This window comes from Perognathus longimembris, chromosome 9 (genome assembly GCF_023159225.1).
Source record: "Perognathus longimembris pacificus isolate PPM17 chromosome 9, ASM2315922v1, whole genome shotgun sequence".
Taxonomy (NCBI): domain Eukaryota; kingdom Metazoa; phylum Chordata; class Mammalia; order Rodentia; family Heteromyidae; genus Perognathus; species Perognathus longimembris.
Genome location: NC_063169.1, coordinates 28,056,122 through 28,079,060, shown reverse-complemented (window position 1 = coordinate 28,079,060; position 22,939 = coordinate 28,056,122). Strand labels below are relative to the sequence as shown.

The following is a 22,939-nucleotide window of genomic DNA, read 5'->3' as shown; positions in this document are numbered from 1 at the left end:
CTCCTCTAGTCATTATTTTCCCTCACCAGAATAGGTCAATACACTTAACTTTGTTCGACAGTAGTTTGGCAGGTTTGTTCCTGAGGGTCCTGGATTGTTTGAGTCAGAACTGGGGAATCAAAAACAATGTGGTTCAAGTAAATGGAATAAAATGTCTTTTAGGGAAATGAAAATTCTCCTGAAAAAGGATGATTCCACATATTCTGCTGTAACCTAGCAATGTCACAAAAATGGTTCAACAGTATTTTACCCATTATTCCAGTTGTGTTCTCTCTCTGTGTGTGCATGTGTGTGTCAGAGAGAGAGAAAGAGAGAGAGAGAGAGAGAGAGAGAGAGAGAGAGAGAGAGAGAATTCTCCATCAGAAAGAACCAGCTTCCAAGCTCAGTGGATTCTGCAACCTGGACTGGGAAAAATTAAGGTTCATCAGCAATGTTTTGTCACTAGAGATAAAAATTCTTCCAAAAGATAAGGCTGACTTTAAAAATGGGCAGGCTTACAGAGGTCATATGGGAAATTTTGAGCTTCATGGGGATGATAATTATGGTTAATTGAAGTAAGTTGAGACCATAATGATATTCCAAACTGGAAAGAAATGAGCTGTACAAAGTAATAGTTGTAAAAACAAGAAGTGTTTGATAGAACATTTATGTCTTTAAATTTTAGGTACATATATGATTTTTCCGTTTAACACTCAGAGTGGGGAACTGAGTGACTCCACAAGTGGGGACTGCTCTGCGGGATGAGGGCACTGGCATGAGGCACAACCAGGTGGGACGCGTGCGATCTGTTCCCTAATGAGATATGAGAGTGTCTCCTCTCCCAGGCAGCTCCAGGGCAGCGATGTTCAGCAGAGCACTTGCCTAGCAGAGCAGAGCCCTGAGATGGAGCCCCAGGACAGAAGAAAACAACAGGAAAAAACAAAAACCCGATGGTGCCTCCCGGAAGCTTCCTTGCTATTACTAAGATGCTAGTAAGGTTTCCAGTAACGTGGACGGATGTGTGTCTGTGCACGGCTCAGGACGCCGCTACACAGAACCCGAAACACCATTCACCCTACAAAGACACGTGGGGCACCGTGCCTCGTGGAAGGTGGGAGTTGCTGGCCGTCTCAGAATCTTGCATGTCTGCTGTCCCCGCAAGGGCTAACGGATTTTATATTCTTTTAAAGGAATGCCCATGGCTTAAACATCCCAGGGAATGGTTCCCCATACCGTTTATACTGTGGCGTTGGGATGCTCGTGGGTGGTCTAGGATTTCCAAGGCCCTTTTCTTGTCTGCCTAGACGGATCTAACCAGAAACAGGCACGAGACAAGAGCAGTGTGCAGTATTAATCACACTAAGTTACAACCGGAGGGAGCAATGGCCGTGGTAGAAGTTGAAGGTGGGCGACGTCCCGGCCCTCGCGGCTCGGATGCGGAGAGCCCCCTCCACACCTTCCCTGTCCAAGTCCACAACCTAGGTGCAGCCTGTCATCTCGCGGACTACAATTCCCAGAAGGCCACGCTCGCCTCCCGGAACTCGGCTTCCTTAGACGAGCAGTACGGAGCCGCGCCTCGCACCAACATTGGCTCAGCTGTTGTAGCGGTCTCCGCCTGAGGCCGCGGAAACACCCAGCGCACCTGGCTTTAGTGCTTGGCCGGCGGAGGCCAGAGGCCCGCGGTCGGCGGCGGGCCGCTCTAGGCCAGTCGCTGTCGTCTCTATGACCTCGGAGGCCGTCCCCAGTGTCCGGCGGGGACGCGCGACGGGCGCGCGCCAGTTCCGCGCGGGGCTGTGGGAGCACCATGGCCGCCCCGAGAGGTGCGTGCGGGGCCGCGGGGGGCTGCAGGGGAGCGGAGGGGGCGTTGGAGGCAGCTTCCCGGCTTGGTGGTGGAGGAGCCCCGCGTTTGCGGGGCCCGGGCCGGCGGGGGGTACCGGGCGTCAGCTGGGAGCCTTCCGGACAGCTGGCGTGGCGGCTTCCAGCTGCGGCGGGTCGGGTGCGGGACCCTGCGGGCGGGGTGGGGGAACCCAGGCTGCGCGTGCCCGACCTAGCTCGCAGCCGCGGAGCTGCGGCGGACCCGCGGCGGACCCGGGCGTGACCTCCATCCCGGGTCCGGACGGCTGCCCGTCCTGGCCGGCGCCACCCCGCTGCGGGCTCCGCGCGCCACCGGCTGCGTGGGGAGGTCGAAGCTGTAAGGCTCGCGCCGTGCAGAGCCTGTGTCACAGCCGCCGCCCGCGTCACCGGGCGTGGAGACATCCCCGGGACGCCGACGCGGTGGGGGCCCCTCCTAGCAGAAGGCCCGGTGTGCTGCTGACGGGCCCCCCCGCCGCCACCCGGGACGGCTCCGTCCACAGTGCTCCCGGGACGGGAGGACTGAAAGAAGGACGCGGCGCTGGGGTCTCCTAAGGGGGGTATGTAAGTTGGGACCCAGCTGCATTTTTGCCCTATAGAGAGGTCGCTGGGCGCGGTGGGAAGACACCGATCTTTCTCCACCCGTTGCTCAAACAGCTCCTGGCTTCACTTCTAAATAAACGTTGACCAAATTTTTAAAGACTATCCTTTTTTGCATGGGTGCCAAATGATTTTTCTTGTTTAGGTCTGCCCCTGTCCCGGAGCAATGTTTGTAGTTGTATATACTTTATGCATTACCCCATTTCAAGTAAAGACAGCTTTTATTAGTAACACAAGAAGTGACAAAATACACAAAGAATTGTTTTGGTAACGAACATAGAATGGGGATAGCAAGATTGATGAGGGAACATTCAGATTATTACCCGAAATAATTGCAACAATGTACACATTTAGGTTTACCCCTAGTACTTGTATCTTGCTTGTGTTATAAGATTTATGTGGGTGTTGCAATGTTTACTCTTAGAATTAGTTTCCATTGTTTCCTGCTTTTTACAGAGGATTTATCTGGGACTTCCTGAATATCCTAAATGTTCAGGTATTACAAGCAATGACTCATAAAGTAGAACTGAAAACAATTGTGTATCTCCCGACTGTGTCTTTGGGGGAAGTTTCCCACACTGACACTTTGTAGGGGAGCTAGTGGGACCCTGTGAAAGTGAGGTTCACAGGAAGGTTAAGATGGGGTCCCCATCCGGGTTCTAGGCTAGGTTTATATTTGCTGGCTTGGCCATAATTTGAATTTTCAGGAAAACTTCGAAGTATTTATATCCCATGGTGTGTGTGTCTTGGGACTTGAACTCAGGCCTGGGCTTTGTCCCTGAGCTTCTTTTGCTCAAGGCTAGTGGCCTACCACTTGAGCCACAGCTCCACTTCCTTTTTGGGGGTGAAGGCATAGGGGGATAGGGAGGAGGTAAGGAGTAGGTAGGGGTAGTTTGTTGGAGCTCAGAGTCTCACAGTCCTTCCTGTCCTGTATGGCTTTGAACTGCAATCCTCAGATTTCAGCCTCCTAAGTATCTAGGATTACAGGCATGACCTCCAGCCCAGTTGACTTATTATATGTTATACATCAAAAAGTTGAGACAACTGAAATTATTGAAATTTCATGCTAGAAAATTTGTGAATGGAGTAAAGGAACATTCTGATCGAGTAGTAAATTGAATTGTCAGTGTAAATCATGGTTTAAAATTTCATGTTTGCCAGATTCCAGCCAGTGGCTCATGCCTGTAATCCTATTCAACAGACTGAGATCTGAGAATCATCTTTGAAGCCAGCCCCCCCCCCCCCGTGAATATCTGTGAAGGTCTTATCTCCATTTAATCACCATAAAGCCTGAGTGGAGCTGTGACTCAAGTTGTAGAACACTAGCCTTGAGCAAAAAAACTAAAGGACAATGCCCAGGCTTTGAGCTCAAGCCCCAGCACTGGCACACACACACACCCCTGTGCGCACACACACACAGAGTTATTTTTAGAAGTGGAAATGTTTCTAAAAATGATATTATATATATTACATACCAAAGTCCTGCATTTTTACAAGTAGCTAAATTTGATACCTTGTCAACTGTGATCAGTATTTTTTGGCCAGACCTGGGGCTTGAGCTAAGGGCCTGGTCATTGTGCCTGAGCTGCTTTTGCTCAACGCTAGCACTCTTCCTCTTGAGCCACAGCACCACTTCCAGTCTTTTCTGTATATGTGGTATTGAGGAATCGAACCCAGGGTTTCATGCATGCTAGGTGAGCACTCTACCACTAAGCCACATTCCCAGCCCTGCAATTAGTACTTTCAAGGATATATTCCCATGTAATTACTATGCAAGTATTTTTTCCAAGTTTGTGACAAAACATTATAGGTCAGAATGTTTGTAGCTATAAATACTAAATTTAGTGTGTAACACTCTGTTTTCAGAACCAGCAACCTATATATGAGCCAGAACAAAGTAGATGTGAATTTGCAGTCTTAACTCCTCTTATTTATAAATTAAAATACTCTAGTACAGGGCTGCACATATTCTGTGAAATGCTGCTGATATCTATGGCTATTCAGTGCTGCAATTAGAGAAACAATGTAGCCAAAGCAGTTAGAAGCAAACAAGTGAGTGTAGCTATGTTCACTAAAACATTAACTTATGGACTCATACAAGTTTCATGTGTCATCAAGGCTTGCCTAACGGTTTAGCCATTTAGAAATGAGAAGCCTGAGCTCACATGAAAACCTGTGTGTTTTGACCACCCAGCCTAGGGAAGTGCCTTTGTTTACACTTTCCCTGTGTAAGAAGGCTTTAAAACAAAGAACGTTGTAGTGGTCTTTACTTCCTTTTACAGGAACACTGATTTTGCCCTTCTCAGACCTCAGGATCTATTCCTGTTCTACACTATTATTTTCTAGTTAAAATCTGATGCAATTTCAAATTTTGGTCTATAACCTACACATTTAGTTCATTTAGAGGAAAATATTTGTACGAACCACCTGTTTTGTTGCTAAGCTCCTGGGGTTAACAATGTGTTTGAAAGGCTTATTTAATTTCCTGTTGAAAGCTGTCTTTGAGTTGTGATTCCATAGCAGGAACAAAAAGCATATTCAGTGCAGGTGGTAGACAGAGCACCCGCCTGGACTCACTCCAGGTTCCTGCAGCTCTAAGTATGGTCTGCTGTCCAGCTTAGCCTTTATCTACCCAGTACTGAGGTTGGAACTCAGCACCTTGTTGCTCACTCAGGTTCTTTACTCCACTGGCACTCTACCACTTGAGCCATTCCTCCAGCCTAGATTTTTGCTGGTTATTTTGGAGTTGGAGTCTCTTGGTAATTTCTGCCTGGGCTGGCTTATCTTGATAATCTAGATTAAAACTAGGAGTATAGGTGTTAGTCTCCGTTCCTGCCTCCATTGTTTTAGTTTTGTTTTGTTTGGCCTGTGAGGTAAGAATGATTTTTTCAGGTGAATATTTGCAATTAATTTGGTGACTCAATATTAACTTTGGACACAAGTAAATGACCTCCTTAAGCAATTCCATTCTTATTAGTGGCTCTGTATTAGAAAGAATTGTACTCAATTATAATTTGTAAAAAAATGTGGACATTTGTTTTCTTGTGACACAAATACCCTATGTGATATCCTTAATTTTGTCTTGAAAAGAAAATGGACATAGCTCAGGCCTTGGGTGAGGGAAAGAAACCTGATTCCAAGACTTGTGGTTTTATGACAAAGATGGGCTGGTTCTGCCACTCTAGTATTGGCTGCCTCTCGTATATACTTGTGGGCACTTTTAAATTGACTGCCTGTAAGTTCTCTATTTCCTGCATTTCAATTTTTATAGAGCTTTGTTCTTAATATTCTTTGTGTTATGAATTATTAATGTAGTGAAATGAGATGAGATGCAATGTCGTTTTGATAAAGTTCTGAATTGAACCCTATGTTTTTGTTTACTCAAGATACCATTTGGCTATATAGCCCAAGGTGGCCTTACATGTGAGGTCATCCTGCCTCAGCCTCGTAAGTAATTGGGATGGTAGGCATGCACCACTATGCCCATCTTAATCCCCGCCCCCTTTTGTAGTCCTGGGGACTGAACCTAGTGCCTTGCATATGTCAACCAAATACTCTACAATGGAGCTATACTCCCAGTGCTGTTTCTTATTTTGAGACGTCTTGTAATGCAGGCCTGAGCCTTCCAAGTGGCGGGGATTACAGGTGTGCACCACAGTGGCTTTATCCCTACCTTATCACTGTTATTCCTTTTGTTTTCTTTCTACTGTCTTTACATTCCACTTACATTCACGCTGCTTTCTACTTTGCTTTTACAAGTTTGTAATTATATGGTTAATTAACACAGGTAATAGAGAACATCCTAGAGTTAGTATGTACATAATCTTGCAATCTATGCCTAACTTGTATTGATTTAAGGTCAGCTGGGTTTTGTGGTCATGTAATTGAAAAGTATTATTTTGAAATAGAATTTTAAGGGTTTTGGGTTAAAAAAAAAACATTTTTCACTGGAAATAAGAAAGCACTTGGAGCTACAAGTAGATTAGATTTATAAACATGGTATTCACTAAGTCATGTTTTCATTTCATGTATTTTCCAGAAAATGTCAGTTTGCTCTTCAAGTTGTACTGCTTGGCAGTGATGACCCTGGTGGCTGCAGCTTATACTGTGGCTTTGAGATACACAAGGACAACGGACCAGGACCTCTACTTTTCTACCACGGCTGTGTGTATCACAGAGGTTATAAAGTTACTGCTAAGTGTGGGACTTTTAGCTAAGTAAGTCAAAATACTTTTGGTGCCTTAGTTTTCTGTTTAGTAAAGGCAATTTTTTGAGTAGAACCTTCTAGCTCCAGCCCTATGCATCTGATTGTCCTATAGCAGTGTTTCTCAGCTAGGAGATGATTTCCATCGTCACTGCAGGGAGATGGCAGCGGCATGGAGCGGCCGAGGCCAGCGGGGCTGGCACACCTCCACTGTGCCCCGCCAGTGCTGCCGAGGCTGAACCTGTGCTAGGGCAGACAGACTGTCCTCCCTGGGCCAAATGGAGCTTGCTGCCTGCTTCTCGTTGCTTCTGAAGCCGAAACCATTACTCTTTGACACATAATAGAAAATATCTGCTGGTCTCTGTTTTAGAGAGGTGTAATAAACATTTTGTGAGTAGTTATTATATGAACTGCTAGGCACTGTGCTAAATGCTTTTTCTGAGTGTCCTCATTTAGTCTTTCAGTATTTTTGAGGCATGTACTGCACTTAGCTCCTCCTACCAGTGCAGAGTGCAGTCATGGCTCCATGTGTGTTGCTTGTTGTGTATGGTGACAGAGCTTTGGAGCAGTGCCATCATATAAGACACATTGAAATACAGGGATAACACTAAGGCTGTGCAGTGATTTAATTTCAACCCTACACTCACTGTGATTCTGGCTTCACTTATTTCCTAACCTCTTTCAACTTAGTTTCTCATCTTTTTTGCTGGAGGAAAAAGCCATGGGTGGTGAGACTTGTTAGTAAATCCATCTTGTTAGTAATTGACTGGGGAAAATGTTTATGAGAAGGGACTTCAGCTGGTGCCCTGAGGGCAGGTGAGCAATGCTCCAGGTGTCAGTGTGGATAGGTTGAGAGCAGGTTGCAGTAAGGAAGAGCCAGTGTGGGCCTTAGGGATCAGTAGACAAATTATACATCAACATTAACAAACTCAACACAGCCTGAGGAGTTTCGGTGTGACAGTTTGAATTGTGTGGATGACACACGCAGAACCGCTGCCGATAATGGTGAAGACCAAGTTCAGCATTTGGGTTTTGCACGATACTAGCATTCCACCCCCTTCTTTGACTAGACTGGTCAACTTTTAGAAAACTTCTATGCTTTTACTTTAACATGGATTTCAAGAAGTCCCCACAAAGCAAGTGACCACAGCCATAACATTAAACAGTTGAAGAAGAGTAAGAAATACTATACATCGAGCAATGCAAAGCAGGAAAACAAAACCCAAGATCTACATGGGCAGCTGGGAGAAGAATAGCCTAACTGCTAGGCTTCGCCAGTCTTAAACATTTGGACTGGAAGGTTTCTCTCTGAGGAAACTGTATTTAAATTGACCTGAAGACTGAGTAGTAAAGAGCACAGGGGAGCAAGCAACCATTGAAATGAGGAAATGTCTTGACTTTTATTTATATTTTACTTTATCATCTGATTAGCGCATAACATTTTACTTCTGTTTCTGTTAAAGGAGACTTTATTTTACAGTATAGTTTGGATCTTTAATGTCCCCTAAAGGTCCGTGTGTGAAGGTGTGGTTCCCAGCCTGGCCCTGAGGGGACATGGTGGAATGTTTAGGAGGTGGGGTACAGTGGAGGGGGCTTTGGAGACATGCTGCAGAGGAGACCGTGGGTCCTGGTCCTCTACTATTTGTCTCTTCTTTGCTCCTGGCCATGAGATGGGTGGTTTTGCTTTCCCATATGTCCCCACTGTCTTGACAGCTTTGTGCCTCCATCTTCCCTTTTTCTATATCCTAGACATTGTTGAGTAGCACGGCCATTGTCTCCAGAGTATCTTTAAAATTCTGTTTATTGAAATGCTTGCTCCTGATTCAATTTAGGTTAAAAATATCACAAAAGGAACCTCTCTGGCTCATGATGTACATGGTATCTATTTGTCCTGTTTTTGTTGATTTAACATTGACTACTAATTTCCTTTTGCAATTGCAAGTGACAAAGTTACTTTTTGGGGGTAATTAACAAAAACCTTGTAGAGAGATAGTTTGAGACTTGGTAAATGTCCTTTTTCTCATCCCACTATCAAACACTACTGTTATTGTCCATTAATGTTGTCATGTGCTACGTTCTGTATTCCTTGTTCCCTGTACACTCTTATTAATGGGAATTATTCTCCAAAGAGTTTCACCCCACCCCATGGACTCATGGATTATTTTATTGTTTGGGTTAGAACCCATTGTTATCATCATTTTGATGCTCAAACTGTCTCAGAGGTGAGCAGTGGGATCTCCTTCAGGGTTCCTCCTGTTTCAAGTAATTCTAGGCTCATTGTGTACTTTTCTTGGCCTAGCCCTGTGGGACTATTTTTTCCTCCCATAGATCCTTTCTTTCTCTTTTGCAGTATCCTTGCTTTAGACTTGCTTGGCAGACAGAGCTGGGCATATAATCATATGTATACACACATACCTGTCTATGTATCTTTCTCTGTGTGTGCACAAGGGTGAGTTCTATATTGGTCCCTACAGTTCCTATCTAGCAATGCTGTGTTTTCTAAACTCCCCTGACTCACCTTTGTTCCCTTCTCCATGCATGATGAGCCTAGCTGCTATTATCATTATGATACTTCTTTCTTGAATCTGAAAATACACAATAAGTAATTTCAGAATTTCAAATATAAGCCTGTGAAAACAATGGACCTGTAAACTGAACTGCACCGTCTGTTGTAGGTCTTTGTTTAGATTTAGATAATACAGTTAAGATACTATTTTAGAATACTTAGGTTATTTTTTTCCTTTTCAGTATAATTGTATTACACATTTAAATAACACATAAGTTCTTTCTTCCCTTTTAGTATACGCGTGTTACATATTTAAATCATGATGGATCATTTGGGTTTCTGTTCATACTTAACTTGAGGATCTTCCCATTCGTTTTATTTGTAATTTCCCAAAATGTGAGGGTATGAAATTATACTTATTTCAACTGTAAGTTGGAGCTGCAAGAAAAAGGTGGGAGAAGGAAGGAATGGATAGCTACTTTGATAAATAGTGTTCGTGTGGTGTGACTGGTGAATTTTAGTTATGTTCAAGAGTCTGCTGTGTGTGAAATACAGGGCACACACTATACCCCACTACCTTTTTCACACTTAGATGTTTCATGACAGTGCACAGCAACCTGTCCCATTTTTTTTCTGAAAGCTGTATGGTGTGCCATGGTGGACATTTGGGTTGTTTACCATCTTCTGCTCTGACAACTAAGGGAGTGGTAATGATCCTAGTACATACAATGAGGTGCACCTGTGTCATTATGTGAGCTCCTGTGTAAGCTGAAAAAGAAAATAGTAAATTCTGTTTTGGAAGGTAGATGAACAGCGATGTTTCAAAACCTCTACATGAAGAAGGTGATTTTTCTTTTTTTTCTTCTTTCTTCTTTTTGTCTTTTATTACTCCTACTCTGCTGGGCTTACAGGTTTGTACCACGATGCCTGGCACTGAATAAGGTCATTTTTTTTTCTGGCAATTTTAACTTCCAGTTTCCAAACCATACTTTGAAATAAAGTTATGTTTTCCATGAACAATTTTTTTTTCATAAAACTACAATTCCCAGGAAAATTGCTTGTTAGCTGTTTGCTAACAAGTGGTACATATTAACATGGGCACAATGATTCCATTCTGCCTTTGGGCATAATGCTTTAGAACAAAGTCAACATTTTATTGTTTGCTGGCCAGATTAACCTAGCAGGATGTGTAAATGTTCATACACTTATGGGTGTGCTTTAGTAATACATCTTTGAGCGACTTATTCACATTAAGATCAGAGAAGATTCTACTATTCTATGGCATTATCTAGAATAGCTAATGTAGTTGTAAAACACCTAGGTTATAGATTTCTCCTATTCTTTACGTTTCATTACCTCTTCATTCTTATACTAAGATGGATTCAGGGTCTTAGGGAAGAAGTAAAAAATTCATGTGCCTCGTGTGATGGGTATTTTTCTCCTCAAATTGAAGCCATTATTATTTTTCATATCTAGCCTGTCGTCAGTCTTCCACAGTTTGTTTCTGTGCTGGTCCTGGGGTTCAAACTCAGGGCCTAGATGTTTTCCCTGAGTTTTATTTTTATTTTTTGACTGAAGGCTAGTATTTTGCCACTTCAGCTACAGCTCTACTTCTGGCTTTTAGGTAGTTAATTGGGGATAAGAGTATTGCAGACTTTCCTGCCTGGGCTTGCCTTGGACCACAATCCTCAGCCTCCTGAGTAGCTAGGATTACAGACGTCAAGTGACCTTTGCTCAGCACCCCTCAAAGTCTTAGGGGGAGGGCTGGGAATATGGCCTAGTGGCAAGAGTGCTTGCCTTGTATACATGAAGCTCCGGGTTCAATTCCACAGCACCACATATATACAAAAACAGCCAGAAGTGGCACTGTGGCTCAAGTGGCAGAGTGCTAGCCTTAAGCAAAGAGAAGCCAGGGACACTGCTCAGACCCCGAGTTCAGTTCCCAGGATTGGCCAAAATAAATAAATAAATAAAGTCTTAGGGGAGTTAATTATATAAAACTTTGCAGATAGTAAGAAATTTGTAAACACAATTTAAATTTAAGTTTGTGAGTAACTTCTGCCGTGTTTTTTGCACAGTGCTAAAGTAACTTGGCTAAAGTTTTATGCCTCTCAGTAATTCTTTTCAGAAAGAACTAGAAGAATGAGGCCTGTTTTTAGTTGATAAGAACTGGTTTCAGTCCATGGATAGGAAGTTTAGTGGTGGAAGTAGTAAAATCTCCTTGCAGTCGACATGAAACTTTAGGATTTCTGCAGGTGGCTAACAACTCTACACAGATTCTCTCCAAAGTTTAAGGAGAGTAGGTTAAGGAAGAGTAACCAGATGGGGTGAGGTTGATCTGGATATTTTGTGTGCGAGTACAAAAATGCCACAATGAACACCCTCCCCTCAGGAAACCAATGTATGCTATAAGACCGTAAAAAACAATCACATTCTTCAAATAGGAATTCTAATAGGAAGAAAATACTGTATCTAAAATAATTGAATGCAAGTTTTTTCTTCCTTTTTAAGTAGTGAGGATTGAACTCAGGGCCCTCTGCTTGCTGTGTAAGCACTCTCATTTGAGCCATGCTCCCAAATTTTTTGTTTCAGAGGTAGGGTTCTGCCCTATCTTTGCCTGGCCGGCCTCAAATCTTGTTCTTCCTATCTCTGTCTCCCAAGTAGCTGAGATTACAAGTGTTCACCACCATGACTGGTAAAGGATTAATACAGGCAATATTTACCAGCACTCTGTCTCCTCATATCTATATTACTCAAACTTCCTAGAGCTTGAATCAGTTAGTGTTAGCTCTATATGAATAAGGTGTTTTTTCTCTTTTTTTTTTTTGCTATATTTTCTAAATTGAAATATTAACTTTTTAGATGAGAATGCATCAACTAAAATTAGTTGGACATTAGTTTTAGAAGTATGCTAACTTACACCATGGGTGTAACAACATAACTATACTGTGTATGAAGGAGTCTCAATAAAAGAATGATCTATAAACCGGGTATGGTAGCACATGCCTATAATCTCAGCACCTGGGAGATAGAGAAAAGGGAAATCAGAAGTTTGGAGGCCAGCCTGGGCAAGCCTGTCTCCAAAAGCCAAGTAGCTCAGTGGTACTATATTTACCTAGTTATGCATAATGTCCTGGGTTCTACCCCTAGCATGGGAATAAAGAAAAAAAAAGCCAAGGACAGAAAGGAAAAAAAAAAATGCCTTATCACCCTTTCATGTCATTTTGTTCCCAAAGAGAAACTGGTAGTTTTGGTAGATTCAAGGCATCGTTAAGTGAAAATGTTCTGGGGAGCCCCAGGGAGCTGATGAAGTTGAGTGTGCCGTCTGTGGTGTATGCTGTACAGAACAACATGGCCTTCCTGGCTCTCAGCAATCTGGATGCAGCGGTGTACCAGGTGAGTGCAGCTAATGGATTTTAGACAATGTTTTTGTAGTAAACAGATTTTAATTGGCTCTATTGTATTATCCAATATTTTCCCTCAGTTTTATTAAAGCTATCTGAGATAATAATATAATATCAAGAGACTAATTGAGTGTACTGATTCAAGATCTGTTTCTAGGTGACATACCAATTGAAAATTCCCTGTACTGCTTTCTGTACTGTGTTGATGTTGAACCGGACACTCAGCAAATTACAGTGGATTTCAGTTTTTATGTTGTGTGGTGGAGTCACACTAGTTCAGTGGAAGCCAGCTCAAGCTACGAAAGTTGTGGTAAGAAAATGTATACAGTAAAATAGGAGACATCTCATCTACACTTTAGTCTTATACAATTCAGCCACACTACTGGATATGACACAATCACATTTAACTTAAAATGAATAAAGTGATGATTAGGGATAATGCTAATCGTTTTCTGTTTCTTGGAGATTACAGTATAATAGAGATGGAAGGTACTCTACTCATAATGAATTTCACCTTGTTTGGTGGATAACAAAAAGAATTCCAGCCAGTTGAAGTAACTTATCTAATGATAGTAAATAAGATGTGACTGAAACTGTGTATGATGCTTATGTTCAGGACTTTTAGATAGCTTCTCAGAAATGATGGGTAAGGAATATTTCATCTAATTTTCATTCTTCCTCAACTCACAGACATTGGCATCCATCCTTACTGTCAGGTGATAGGAGAGAAGTGTTCTGATCATTGTTAATAAAAGTAGGGACTAGTGGCTCATGCCTGTAATCCTGGGTACTCAGGAGGCTGAGAACATGAAGATTCAGGTTCAAAGAAGTCTAGGCAGAATAGTCCTTAAGACTCCATCTCCCAAATAACCTGCAAAAAGTTGGAGTCAGGTCTGGTTTAAGTAGTAGAGGGCCAGCTAGGTAAGCAAACTGAGCAAATGTGAGACTGAGTTCAAACTCCAGTACTGACAGAAACCTCTCTCCCCACAAACGCCTTACTTGAAGGTATCAAGAGTAAATATTAACATACATATTCTTTTTAATACAGTATGTTTCAGTTATTTCCTCTAGGAGAAGTAGGAAGTAGATCTTGAGTTAATGATTTTCTGAAGGTTGGGTTTCCCTCCATACTGAACACTGAACAAATTGGTCTTGAATTCTTGAATAGAAGGCAACTGGGAATATGCACAGAGAACTTGTAAAAGTAGAAAGTCTGTCTCCCCCCCCCCCACCCCGCCCTTCTGCCTTCTGCCTTTTTTTTTTTTTTTTTGGTCAGTAATGGGGCTTGAACTCAGGGCCTGAGCACTGTCCCTGGCCTCTTTTTGCTCAAGGCTAGCACTCTGCCACTTGAGCCACAGCGCCACCTCTGGCTTTTTCTATATATGTGGTACTGAGGAATGGAACCCAGGGCTTCATGTGTACGAGACAAGCACTTTTACCACTAGGCCATATTCCCAGCCCTTTTTTTTTTTATGTTTACAATCTCTTGTCTTTTTTTTTTTAAGTTTTTATTATAAAACTAATGTACAGAGAGGTTACAGTTTCATACATTAGGCATTGGATACATTTCTTGTACTGTGTGTTACCTTGTCCCTCTTTTTTTTTAAGTCTGGTCTTTCAAATGCTATTCTCTAGCTTGGCAGAGAAATGTTATCAGAAAATAAGTTTAGCTTGTTACTTTTAGGTATCAAGGCATCCATATATTATTGGGGACATTTAAAATATCAAATCGGCAGTGCATATGTAACTCAATCATAGAACTTTAGAGAAACAATTTGAGAAGGCAAATTTGTGTTAACCTTGAGCCTCACCATTAGAAAGGTCCAGGCAATGGTATGTGAAAAGCTGTTAGCTTAGGGCAGTGCACCCAATTGGGGTCATTATTTTAAGCAGAATGCAGCTTCCGATACTGCCTCTCATTACTTTGCTCTTGTCAGAATAGTGTAAATCCTCACTTAGTCCACATGAGACACTTGTGAATGTTTGAGGCTGTCACATCCCTCCTCCTCCAGCACCATTTTAAATACTATTGTTACTTCCTATGGTATTGTTTCTAGACAGAAACTTGCCAGATCCTGCCTCCTGCCCCAGTACTTTGCCCTGTACTTCTCTTGTAGATGCTTTGGTCTGTCATTACTCTTCAGTGTGTCCTAAAACTTCAGTCTTTCCAGATGTTCCCTAAGTTTACTAGTGTGGGCTGTACTTTCTCTGAATACTAGAGAACTATTAACTGACTGTGGTGCATAAGTACAGCTTGTCTGGAATGTTGTGTATAGTAGGCTTATTCTAAACAAACTTTAAGATGCATTTGTATTTATGAAGTTCACCTTATTAGTTTGAGGCCATTACTTAGCCTCTGGAGTTCTTATCAATCCTTAGCTTTGCTATAAATATGCTTTCTAGAGTAGACAAATGTCTTCTGAATTTTCAGGCCTGCAGTTACACCATTTAGATCTTTTCCCTCTTTATTGTTGTTTTGAACAGGTCTTGTTATATAGTCCAGTTTGTTTTCAAATGCACTATGATGTAACCCAACCTGGCCTCCCAGGTGCTGTGATTATAGGCATGTACCACTCTGCCTGACCGGATATTTTCTTCTTACCACAACATTCTCTCTCAATGGTTTTTATGGGCCAGGTATTTGATAGTACCTCAGCTAGATGTTTCTGACTTGAGCTGTTTTACAGTTGCAGTAAAGCCACTGGCTAAGGTTGTAGTCAGCTGAAGGCTTGACTGGGGCTAAGGTTCTGTTCTGTGTTAGCTCATTCATAATGCCTGCCTGGCAAGTGAATGCTGGTTTAGCTTCATTTTGTCCTATTTACAAGCATTTTTCTGTATGAGCATTCCTTTTTTTTTTTTTCACTACTACAGAGGGTGAATTTTTATTGAGATCAAAGTTCTCATGTATAAAGAACAACTTGCTGGGCACTTCTCACTTCCAGTTTGTCTCAATCCCATTGGATATGTCTGCTACTCCTCTTGATGTGGTTGGAGTAAACTCATGCTGAGATGTGATAACATCATTGGTGGTGCTGGGAAGAGGATGCTTTAAGAAGTAATGTGCTGAGAGGGAGTCAGTGCCTTTCCCACAGGAGTAGCTTTGTCCCTGGGGAGCAGGCAGTTAGGAAGCTGTGCCACCTCTGAGCCTGCCACTCCCATCTCCATGGAATGCTCCTTATCACTCAACTCTGGGAATCTCAGTAAGGAAATGTAGTGTGTTCCACTCTTAGGGAAAGCAACACTGTTTTCCACTGCTGACTGTTTTCTTCAGGTCATCAGTAAGATTGTACTGACAGTAAAAGGAACAATGACAGCTGCAGTCACTCAGTTCCGCTAACATATTCAAAGTGCTCCTTTACTGCTTTTTTTTTTTTTTTTAATGGAAACTTGATTTGGGCACTTCTATATTCTTGCTATCTATTTCAAGACTCTTTCCTTCATGAGTAAATACTTTAAAAAGCCTTCTTTAATGTTTTTGCAAGATTGTGTTTTGAGTTTTTAATTTATTAGTATTAAAAATGTTCCTAGTTACATTCATCTGGTGATCTGCAAGTTCTTTTGTTCTTATAATCAGAATTCAGAAAAGATGCCCTTATGAGTCACGTTTCCTTTTTGGGGGTGGTGGTGGTTGTGGGACTCAGGGCCTGGGCACTCTTATGCTCAAGGTTGGTGCTCTACCACTTTAAGCCACAGCGTCACTTCTGGTTTCTGAGTAAATTTGGAGATAAGAGTCTCACAGACTTTTCTGCCTGGGCTGGCTTCAAACCAGAGTCCTCAGATCTAAGCCTCCCAAGTAGCTAGGATTATGGGTGTGAGGCACTAGTGCCTGGCTCATGTTTATTTCTCTTTTAATGATTTATTTTCTTCTCTTTTCCTGTACTGGGTTTGACTTCAGTATCTCTCACTTGCTAGTCAACATTCTACCTTTTGAACCACAGTCCCAGCCCTTCCTCATGTTCATTTGTCTTCTTTTGAATTCACCAGAACCTTATTTTCAGAACTTCTTAATCCCTCTTAAATCATCTTCCCAACAGCCATGGAATTCTACCTTGAAGTTTGATCTACTTAAAAAAAAAAATTATTTTGCCAGTCCTGGGGCCTCAGGCCCTGAGCACTGTCCCTGGTGCTCAAGGCTAGCACTCTGCCACTTGAGCCACAGCGCCACTTCCAGCTTTTTCGGTTTATGTGGTGCTGAAGGCTTCATGCATGCTAGGCAAGGACTCTACCGCCAAGTCATATCCGCAGCCCCGATTTATTTTTCTTTGTAGTACTTGGGATTCAACTTAGGGCCTTTCACTTGCTAAGAAAATTTCTTATGATATGAGCATGATTCCAGTCCCATTTTACATTGATTATTTTTGAGGTAGGGTCTTGCTTTATGCCTGGGCCAGCCTGGGCTCTGATCTATTTGTCTGGAGATGGCACATAATGCCCAGCCATTGTGCTTCCCCAATAACTGGAATAACTGGTAGGCACCACTGTGTCCAGCTATTAACTTTTATGTCAGACTGGCCTCAAACCTTTATCCCCTCATCTCTGCCTCTTGAGTAGCTAAGATTATAGGGTTGAGCTTGTTTTACTCAGGATTGGAACTCATGTCCTTTAAGTGTGCTGTGTGACAATTACTCATGCAGACATGTCTGCTTTCTTCTTCCCAAGTTTCCATTATGTCCATGTCACTGTTCTAAACTGACAGGAATGCAAGTATGGATTAGACTCTATTTTTAGCAGATGTTAGGTGAAATTGTTTCAGAATTTGTGCCTGGAAAGCATCCATGTTAATTTAGTGTATGGTGTAGCAACAGCTCTTAAGTTTTAGTGTATATCAGGAACAACTGAAAAGTTACTTGAAACTGAGTGCTAGGCCCATCCCCATAGTTAATGATTCAGTAGATCTGGGGTAGGGCCTGACAATTTCCATTTCTAATAAATTCCCAGGTGATGCTGCTGCTGCTGGTCCAGGGACCATACTTTGAGAGCCACTGCCTACAATGACTTCTGTTTCTCCTTTTTCTCTTCACACAAACATTTTAGATCAAGCTCTGTCTCTCAGGTACTTACTCTCCTTACATTAGGCTTATTTATTTTGAACAAGATATATGTATCCTTATTACAGTCCCGAGGCTCACCCCTCCAATTTCACTGATGGTAAGAGTATCTGTCTTTATAGCTCTCAGGAAAGACACAGATCTAAAGTTCAGGAAGAACGGAAATAAAGTTGAAACAGTAGGTGGGGACTGAGAACATGCATCTGTTGGCACTGTCTCACAGTATTGTAATTATGAATGCTTACCAATATCCTATCTATGAAGCCATTCAAGAACTAGAACCATGTGTCATCACCTTCTTTACTATTACTACAATTACTACTAGCTCATTATATAGCAGTGATTCTGGTACACAGAAGGTATACTATTTAGTCAAAATTCAATAAGGTGGGGAGTCTCCAAAGCTGTCACTTATCCTATAGGTGATAGGGAATAAACAAGCTATATCATTACCATTTCCAAGACTGATGCTCTAGGACTTCAGTTCTAGCAGTGGCAGAAATGAAAATTAAGCAGCAGGCCAACTGTGCAAATGTGCTAGTTGTACTTATTGGTATTAGGATGTAGGAGGTTAATATGTTATATTACTCATATCTTATGTCTGTGATGGAAAGGACACATTTTTAAGTGCTCTGGTTAATTTCTAGATTGGTCTTTTTATTTGGTTTTGTCTGGTTATATTCTATAGAATAGTTGCATTTGACATGAAATACACTTTTATTAGAACTACAACATATTTTTTCATTTCCTTAGACTGTATAGTGTAAATTCTGTTACTAAAAATAACCTTAAATATTAATATTGCAGGTGGAACAGAATCCATTACTAGGATTTGGTGCTATAGCTATTGCTGTACTGTGCTCAGGATTTGCAGGTAAGTCAGAAAAGCATCATTTTATCCTGTTGCCACATTGGTTTTAGATTACTTTTCTAGTAAATTATGGCCCTATTTGACTCAGTTCAGACTTCAGTTCCTATAGTTACCACAGAATATACTTCTGTCTTTCTTGACCACTGCCAAGAACACAAAAGTAAATGGAAAAAAAGACATCTGAAAATGTAGCAAATTAGCCTTCACAAAGTTCAAGCACATCTTTGTTTTCCTGGAATTCACATTATCCTTAAGCGAGCCTCTGCTGCTATAGGTAGTTAGTAGTACCAGTTCCATATCTACTTTGTTCTATAGCCTCAGTAGACTGCAGACTATGGAATAGTAAAGAAGTGGGTTGAAGTTGTATCATCTTGAAGATGTAATACAGAAAAGTAGCAGCCAAAAGGGGAAATAGAGAACATAAAATCACTAACATCAGCAAAGTCTTTGATGTATATCATGTACATATCATATATATCACATATATCAACAACCAGTCCTCTGAACAATCAAAATATAAATATTACCAAGTGTGGTGGCCTAAGAATTTTTTTTTTTGTTAAGACAACAGGCAGGATTGGAAATACAATATTGCCTGTTTTGTTGGAAAGGGAAAACCTGAATTTGGGAATGTAATTAACCACAGTATTAAGTATTCCCATGGTATAACTCTTAAGGACTCCCAACTTTAGAAAAATGCACACACAAAATTATTACCTAGTTAGGAATTGGTGGGACCTTCTGAAAAGGAAAATGGCTTCATTTCGTAGATTTTATTTCAATTTCACATACTGAAAGGACTTTCAGACGTGATTTGTCAAAGTTAGGAGCATTCATTACCAGGCAAATTACAGGGATATTATTTGGAACTTTTAACAGTAGTTTTTCAAATGACCAAAGCATTTCCTAAAGGGATTAAACTCTCTTAACAATAATTTAACAACCCTTTGTCAGTGACGCTTATAATGTTCCCTCTTATGCATTAATTCTGTATGTGCTATAAAAAAGCAAATTGCAATGTTTACGATGGCACGTGTCATGACCTGAATAAAGTGTGTTAGATTTGCTCTCCAAATCATATACTTTATATACCTCTATTAAGCAGAAGACATTTAAAATGAATTCATAATATCATAATATATTTATGTGATACTCTTCTTCCAGGAGTGTATTTTGAAAAGGTTTTAAAGAGTTCAGATACATCCCTTTGGGTGAGAAACATTCAGATGTATCTATCTGGGATTGTTGTGACCTTAGCTGGTGTCTACTTGTCAGATGGAGCGGAAATTAAACAAAAAGGATTTTTCTATGGTTACACGTACTATGTCTGGTTTGTCATTTGTAAGTATCTCGGAATAAAAAGTTTCTGAGTAGTTCCCCCCCCCGCCTTTTTTAAAGTTGGATGTGTTTTAAACCTGTATTGCATTTTGAAATTACTCCTTTGATACTGTGAATAGGAGTTTGAAAATGTAATTTTGGTTTTATTGACTTTTGTGGGATAGCTATCCCAAAGCAATTTTGCCTTCCCAATCAAAAGAATGTAATGTGTTAGCAATAACATAGACCACAAAGCCCCTTGGGTGTCTGAGGAACTACAACTCAATTTTACCAGGCTTTCAGATGCCTGTTTTTAAGGAAAATAGTTTTCCTTTTCCTGGGCAAATTAGTGTGGCATCTTTGAGGATGAGAATTACCTGTTAAATAATAATTAATGTGAAAATAAACGAGACATTGCTTATTTCTCTACCCGAAGTTCTTGCAAGTGTTGGAGGCCTCTACACCTCTGTCGTGGTCAAGTACACAGACAACATCATGAAAGGCTTTTCTGCGGCTGCAGCTATTGTCATTTCTACCATTGCTTCAGTGGTACTGTTCGGACTACAGATAAGTATGTTGTTGTTTGTAATAATTCACTGTGAACATGGAGAACACTATCACTTCTGTGATTTAGTTCACCTCATAGTGGAATTGGCTAGTATTATAGGTGTGAGCAGCAGCACCTGCATCTGGCTAAACAGTCTTCTGAACTTCTACAGATTTTTGGTATCATGGCAAGGCCATACCTACTGCATTTTCTATTGTATTTATGCATTTCTATTCTATTCTATGTTGCATATATTTCTATATTATATATAGTATATATGGTACAAATTATATAGATTTACATCTATATAGTCTTTGTAAGTGTGGCCCAAGAACTGGGGGAAAGCAAAGGAAGGGGTGACATTGTAGAAATGTACTCATTACCTGGATTATGAGGTATACCACCTTAACAAAATTATTTTTTAAAAAGAATTCCCATACAGAACACAATCCCAAGAACAACCTCTTGAATAATAAACATTTACATCTGAAAACAAAGAGTGTCCCAAGATAGGGATAATTATCAACTTGAAAAGTTATGATCACTGAATCATAACCTCCTTGATTTTACCAGTTTTACTAAGATAACTTTTCTAAATGTTACCATCATAAAAGAATACTTGGGGATGGGAATATGGCCTGGGTTTGATTCCTCAGTACTACATATATAGAAAAAGCCAGAAGTGGTGCTGTGGCTCAAGTGGTAGAGCGGCTAGCCTTGAGCAAAAAGAAGCCAGGGACAGTGCTCAGGCTCTGAGTTCAAGCCCCAGGACTGGCAAAACAAAACACAAAAAGACACAAACAAAAAACAGAATACTTGTTTTATTTCTCCTAGGCCCTAATAGTATAATCCCACAATTAAAATTTAAAAAAATTTAAATTGATGGTTAATAGAGTCCCTAAAGGCAAAAAATATAGATTAAATCCTTTTTCTTTTCAGCAATCACCTTTGCTCTGGGAGCCCTTCTTGTATGTATTTCCATATATCTCTATGGATTACCCAGACAGGATACTACATCCATTCAACAAGGAGAAACAGCTTCAAAAGAGAGAATCATTGGCGTGTGATTTGAGCCTTACAAGATTCATCTTATGACTGAACTGTTTGCATTGAACTAGAGCCTTAAGCCAATCCCAGAAGGTAGGTTAAAGAGCAACAACAGTTAGTGAACTGTATGGCACAGAATTAAGAAGAAAACTATATACAGGAAATGCAACTACAGAGTTTTAATGTGAGCTGTTTGGACCAAGCTGTATTGTCTTACAATGAAGGAATTTAATCACTGTATATATACATATATAATGTACATACAAAATGTGGAGATATTTAAAATCATGTGAAGCTACAATATTCAAGTAACAAGGTTTGGGACAATGTTTAAGGCTTAAAGTGCCAAAGCCATTTCTGTCCCAACTGTTCTCTTGTTCAGATACTGGGGAGATGGACTGCCCCTCCTTGTTCTGATTCATGTACAGTATTTGACCTAACAGCAGTAAAGCTCTTTTCTTAGAAAAGAGAGGCCGAGACAAGACACGCTAGTTCAGACACATACTGAATGTTTAACTGCTGAAACGTAATCTCCTAACTCAGTGATTTCTGGGTGGTGACTGACAACTCCTTTAGTGCTGTATTTATTTGTGCCGTTCTCTCTCTCGTTCATATTCTTTTGCTGCAGATGATGTTCTTTTCACAAAATTTTCTAATGTCTCTTTTCTACTTTTTTTTTAAAGAAATATAAAGTATGGTAAATTGTTGGGCTCTCAATAACTTGTTAAATTTTAGTGATTTTTAAAAAACTTTATATAATATTAATTGGGAAATTCAGCAATAAACCTTATTTATGAGTTATGTTTAATCTTAAAAAATTATTTTGGTTCTGTGTGTATGAGTGCATTACATAAAATAAGGCTGTTTCAATAACTACAACCCAGTTTTGGTAAGCCTTACTTACGCTCATCCCTGCAATCCTGGCCACTCAGGAAGCTGAGATCTGAGGAATGCTGTTCAAAGCCAGCCTGGGCAGGAATAGTCTGAGACTTTTATCTCAAAAAGCCAGAAATGGATTTGTGGCTCTCGTGGTAGAGCACTAGACTTCATCAAAAGAACTCAGAGATAGCACCCAGGCCAAGTTCAAGTCCCAGTACAGCACCAGGAAAAAAAAAGGACCACAGTCAGGACTACAGTGCTCTCTGGGTTGTAGGAACTAAAAGGTAAGTCTTTATAAAAGCAGCTCCCTGAACAGACACTGTCAGCATCACTGTCAAGGAGAAAAGTGTTTTACAAAGATGTGGGAAGGTATATTGATATGTCAAAATATAACCTGACTCTGGGCTAATGGAATTTTAATGGTAAGTTAGAAAATTTGCAGTTGGAAGCCAATTTAATTATGAAATGCATGGATGACTTTTCTTTGGGATGAAGAAGGTAAACCATTCTTGCTAATAGAAAACAATTTTCATTCTCATTGGGGAAGTTATGGTTCATGTTAGTTTGCTTCTCTTTACATACAAATGGATGGCCATGCTGATCAAGGATTGAAACGGAGTTCATGCATGGAAACTTAAAAAACTTCCAGTGTCACTGATGGAGTATATTTTACAAAATGATGTAAC

The 22,939-nt window shown here is 40.9% G+C and overlaps 1 protein-coding gene across 1 annotated transcript; it reads left to right on the top strand.

Annotated features, from left to right (window-relative positions):
• Positions 1 to 1,656: 1,656 nt before the first annotated feature.
• Positions 1,657 to 22,050, top strand: Slc35a1 (solute carrier family 35 member A1). Its single transcript, XM_048353860.1, has 8 exons — positions 1,657 to 1,799; positions 6,470 to 6,647; positions 12,377 to 12,536; positions 12,702 to 12,854; positions 18,400 to 18,466; positions 19,628 to 19,804; positions 20,217 to 20,351; positions 21,267 to 22,050. The coding sequence occupies exons 1-8, from the start codon at positions 1,784 to 1,786 to the stop codon at positions 21,392 to 21,394; spliced, it is 1,014 nt and encodes a 337-aa protein (XP_048209817.1). The 5' UTR covers positions 1,657 to 1,783; the 3' UTR covers positions 21,395 to 22,050.
• Positions 22,051 to 22,939: the final 889 nt, after the last annotated feature.

Excerpts from the sequence above, each read along its gene's own strand:
- Slc35a1 (XM_048353860.1), top strand. Across the intron at positions 6,648-12,376 it reads AGTGTGGGACTTTTAGCTAA|AGAAACTGGTAGTTTTGGTA; the intron begins GTAAGTCAAAAT and ends TTGTTCCCAAAG. Across the intron at positions 18,467-19,627 it reads ACTGTGCTCAGGATTTGCAG|GAGTGTATTTTGAAAAGGTT; the intron begins GTAAGTCAGAAA and ends CTCTTCTTCCAG.